This window comes from Sinocyclocheilus grahami, unplaced genomic scaffold (assembly GCF_001515645.1).
Source record: "Sinocyclocheilus grahami isolate Dianchi unplaced genomic scaffold, SAMN03320097.WGS_v1.1 scaffold124.1, whole genome shotgun sequence".
Taxonomy (NCBI): domain Eukaryota; kingdom Metazoa; phylum Chordata; class Actinopteri; order Cypriniformes; family Cyprinidae; genus Sinocyclocheilus; species Sinocyclocheilus grahami.
The window spans coordinates 136,669-141,973 of record NW_015505303.1 but is presented as its reverse complement, the minus strand read 5'-3'; the positions used below and the strand labels follow the sequence as shown (position 1 = coordinate 141,973).

The 5,305-nt window shown below is 37.5% G+C and overlaps 1 protein-coding gene across 1 annotated transcript in view; it reads left to right on the top strand.

Annotated features, from left to right (window-relative positions):
• The first annotated feature begins 1,213 nt into the window (after positions 1–1,213).
• The window catches only part of adra1ba (adrenoceptor alpha 1Ba), a 7,024-nt gene continuing 2,932 nt past the window's right edge, over positions 1,214–5,305 (top strand). Inside the window, exon 1 of the mRNA XM_016278724.1 lies at positions 1,214–2,220. Coding sequence (XP_016134210.1) covers positions 1,293–2,220 — 928 coding nt within the window. The 5' untranslated portion in view covers positions 1,214–1,292. The remainder of the gene's footprint in view (positions 2,221–5,305) is intronic.

Here is a 5,305-nt window from a genome sequence, read left to right as displayed (position 1 = left end):
TCACACATTTGTGTCATTAAGATAAATAGTGGCTCAGATATCAACTTTTCATTTACAACTAGAATCTATTTGAATTATTGCTGGCACCATTTCTATAAATTATATAGTATGCATTTATTTGATTGTAGTGCCTATTTCTGGAACTAGTAACATTTAGGTAACACTTCACTTTATTTTAAGGTGTCCTTGTTACACTGGAATTACACATTTAAGTACTGAGTAATATTAATTAACTACATGTACTTACAATATGGTTAGGTTTAGGATTAGGGTTTGGCTTAGGGTTACTTGCATGTAATTATGCATAATATAGTGTTATTATAATAGTAAGAACATGTAAAATGTATTAGAAGGACACCTTAAAATAAAGTGTTACCCTTGTTACACGTTATGTAATTACAATTAATTATGCATAATTACATGCAAGTAACCCTAAGCCAAACCCTAACATAACTAAATAGCAAGTTCATGCAGTTAATCAATATTACTCAGTACTTAAATGTATAATTACACTTTATCAAGGACACCTTAAAATTAAGTGAAACCAACATTTCTTATCTCAGTAGTTATACTAGTAGCCTAATTACAATTTGTAAATGGCTAAATTATAGATCAGTTAAAAAGTTGGTTACACTTTATTTTAATGTGTTCTTGTTACACTGTTATTATACATGAAGTACTGAGTAATAATAATAAGCAGCATGTGCTTATAGGGTTAGGATTAGGGTTGAATGTAATTAAGCATAATGTATTGTACGTGTAATTTACAACAGAGATATACAAGGGTTGTGTGATTAGGGTTTGGCTTAGGGTTACTTGCATGTAATTATGCATAATATAGTGTTATTATAATAGTAAGAACATGTAAAATGTATTAGAAGGACACCTTAAAATAAAGTGTTACCCTTGTTACACGTTATGTAATTACAATTAATTATGCATAATTACATGCAAGTAACCCTAAGCCAAACCCTAACATAACTAAATAGCAAGTTCATGCAGTTAATCAATATTACTCAGTACTTAAATGTATAATTACACTTTATCAAGGACACCTTAAAATTAAGTGAAACCAACATTTCTTATCTCAGTAGACATCTTCAACTGGACCTTATCCAACGTTTACAATTATGGACTTTTCCTATTTCGCACTTGTTGCCCAACAGAGCTTACGGATCCTTTGAATTGGTCATTTTCTATCTTTTTTGTCCTTTGGCATCCAGAAATAACAATTTGCGCTTTTGGTGGTGAATCCTCCTCTTACTTTGGTATGGAGGCACTGCAGAGGCAAAATGAGTTCTGATACAGATCATGCCGTGAACTTCGTGAGTAATGCTTCCTCCGAACTGTCCGACGTCTCTAATTCGAGCTCCGCGGGCAACGGGACCGAATCGAGCTCGTTCAGCCTCAGCCGTGCGCTTCCACTGGGCATGGTTCTGGGCGCTTTTATTGTGTTTGCTATCGTGGGCAACATTCTCGTTATTCTCTCCGTAGTGTGCAACAGGCACCTACGCATCCCAACCAACTACTTCATCATCAATTTAGCCATGGCAGACCTGTTGCTGAGCACAACTGTCCTGCCGGTGTCCGCCACGCGTGAAATTCTCAACTACTGGGTGTTCGGGAGGATTTTCTGTGACATCTGGGCTGCTGTTGATGTGCTGTGCTGCACCGCGTCCATCATGAGCCTGTGCGTGATCTCCATAGACCGCTACATCGGGGTGCGTTACCCGCTGCAGTACCCGAGCATTGTGACCGAGAAAAGGGCGCTCTTGGCCATGCTGGGTGTTTGGGTTCTTGCCTTTGTCATCTCCATAGGACCTCTGCTCGGGTGGAAAGAGCCTCCTTCGGAGGACGAGACTGTGTGCCTCATCACAGAGGAGCCGTTTTACGCGCTCTTCTCCTCGCTGGGCTCCTTCTACATCCCTTTGGCAGTGATTCTGGCCATGTACTGCCGAGTGTATGTAGTAGCCAAAAGAACCACTAAAAACCTCGAGGCTGGAGTGATGAAGGAGCACATGGACTCCAACGAGCTGACGCTCCGGATTCATTATAAAGGCTCTCAGACGCAGGATGACTGCAGCAAAGGCCAAATGAGGAGCTCGCTGACAGTCAAATTACTCAAGTTTTCTAGAGAAAAGAAAGCTGCTAAAACGCTTGGTGTTGTTGTGGGCATGTTTATCCTGTGCTGGTTACCATTTTTCCTCGCATTACCCATCGGTACGTATGATGGTTTATTAATTATAACCCACAAAAGATCAACTTTTAGGTTCCATTGTCAACAAATCATTTCATTTGATATTACATTCAAAAAAAATGTTTACACTTATTTGAAATATCTTGTAAACGGAATTTTAGGTAGATTCGTGATGGATAATAGCAATACAAGCTTTATACTTTCAGCCTGTGAGGCTCCGTGGGGCTAAATATAAAATATCAAAACGAAATGTAGTAGCTATAATTTAAATTTGAACACGACAGGCACAACTTTAAACTTTTTTGTCCCTAAACTTTAAACTGTTTTTTTTCTAGATCAGATAATGAAACAAATATTAGTTTATACAATAATATGCAATAATAGTTTATAGCAAATATGTTTGCTGCACTTAATATGTGAAAAGTGACAAAAATTGGAATTTTGTCAAATTAGGTCTTTGTCCCTGTTGGGAAAATGATTTTTAGAACATGGCTTTTAGTCGTCCATTGTGGTCTACCAGCCTGACCAAGATCCCCTTTAGTTGGCACTCCATCAGACCCATCAATAGATCAGCTAGAAATCAGATTTGTAGTTCATAAATTACAGAAAACCTATAAGCCTAAACATAGCTATAAACTTGCTAAGCTTATGATCAGATCTGTCCCACTCTAAAGAACATTTAAAGTGTTATTGTTGTGGCATAAACGAGTCCCAGGGCATACAGTTTGAGACAGTCTGTGCAGCTGCCCCATTATTTCATTAGTCGATCATAAGAAATAAAATTTAACCTTGTTGGACAAATGAAAGACAAACCCATGTGACATTACCTCAATAATTTGATTTTTATACATATTTATGGAATTCATTGCCAAATACAGCCGTTCCTGAGGTGGATGATTAACAGTATAATGAATGCAAATGATTCTGTCGGCGGTAGAAGCATATGTCATGTAGATGCAGTACACATTATATCATAGTTTTAGCAGGGAACCAGGACGATGTAGTACAAGGCGAATATATTTTGGAGCATATAGGCCCGTTTTACGCTTTCATTTGGGCACTTTGCTGGTATTGCTCCATGCATTACAAGAGACCTCATCTTAAAATATTATATTTATCATAAAATAGTCAAATATCATGCTATATTATATTTTAAATAATAGTATCTTTAAAGTTTATTTTTAATTCAGTATAGTTACTACTAAAACATGCAAGGCTGTTAGAGTTGAATGAACAGTTGCACAGTCACATTGATGGTGATATTTTTTTAAATACTCATGGCAGTAATTATACAGATTGAATGTCAAGATAGTGCAATTTCTGAGACTTTAGAATGTGATCATGTTGCCAGGAAAAACTACGCATCTCCAGCTTGAACGCTCCGTTGGATTAAATTAAATTCTTGTTCTGTGTTTGTGGTACCTACTCAGACCTTATTCAAAAATCTCTTGTTAAAGTTCAACACATTTGCTCACTAAAAGAACAGTTTCAAATTCTGTCATGGACGGGAGCCAGTGGAACAGATGCAGAAGGTTAATTGCAAAGACATAATTCATGACACCACTTTAGATTTTATTTTGCAATTTATTCTAATATATGAAGCCTTTACTCATAAGTTGTTTTGAATTGCAAAGCAACACCTGTCATGTTAACCTGACGTGCGGTCATTTAATTCAGCAATGAGTAACTACAGAGCCGGTCCCCAAAGCTTGCTGAAGTCTCCTGGTGGAATGCACTGGAGATGCCAATGTCTTTAGAGCTCTCTCATTCCCAGGCTCACTCCCTTTCTGAACCCAGAGGTTTCTGATGAGGTGTGGGAATATAGAAGAGTTACTTTTCCCACTACAGAAAAATCTTGTCAAAATTTAATCACCATCCTATATTCACTTTATGACCTAGAAGTTCAGCTCCCAGTGACCTCCTAAAGGGTCATATTAGCAGATGGGCTGATATGTTTTTCCTGCAAATGAGTGAAGAAATATTTTGAAGGAAAATATATTCCATGTGTTTGACCTTGAGGAGTTAACTTCCCTTCTTTGAGTAGCCTTTGTTTTCGTATGCCATGTTATGAATTTTGGAATGAACTGGTGTATGAGAAGATTGTCATTTCTGGTTGCATTGCATCAAGATTTGGACTTGCTTTAAATTTCTCATTTTTAATCACGATGCCTATTGTGTTTTGTTTCCACAATTGGTTTGTTGAGTGTTGATTAAGCTCAAAATGCTGCAAACATTATGCTTTAACTTGCTTTATGTTATAATTAATTTTCTTTTCTAAATGGTAGACTGAATGCAGAATGAATACAGATAATTGAATAATCAATGACCACTTTGCCACCAGGCCACATGAGAGTTTATCCATCAAGTAATGTGTTTTCTCAGGGCAGTTCGAACAATTTTTGGCAATGATTTCTACGGACTTTATTTAATCACAGATGAACTAAACAACTAAATAACAAAGCAGCGAGGTTTCTCTAAATGTCATTTGGACAACAGAACAGAAACCACTTGCTTAAAGGAACAAGGTTGCTGCAAGAATGTTTGTTGACTTCTTATAGTGCAGATTGTCTTAATTTATAGCTGCACCGGCTGAGAGATGCCTGAGTGACATGTGATTTAGAGAAGGAAGAGGCGAGAACATCGTAACGTAATGGAATAATTCACTTACTGGCAGAGACTGGAGCTGACCGGAGGCCTCACACCTGTGTCTCTTCTTGAAGTGTGGTAATGAACCCAAGTCTCATCCGGCTCTGTACTGATACGCAGAGGCGGACAGTAACTAAGTACATTTACTTGAGTATTGTACTTAAGTACACTGTTCTGTGTGTGACATCAAAGTACCGTGAGAGCGATTAGACAGCATTTTTAAAATGTTTATTTTGATGTCAAATAAGTCTTGCTGTTTTGCTTTTTTGTTAAAGCAGTGTTGCTGTTGTAAAGTTATACAGCTACAGTTGTGTTGCTGGGATTTAAAGCAGGTTTGGTTGTTTTTTTCTCTTCCTTATCACTCTGCATTTACAGGATTTCACTGTCCACTCTGTTCAAATGTGGATGAATTGCTACACATAGATGTGTGCACACACTGTCAGAGCTGTGTGAGATCACTAC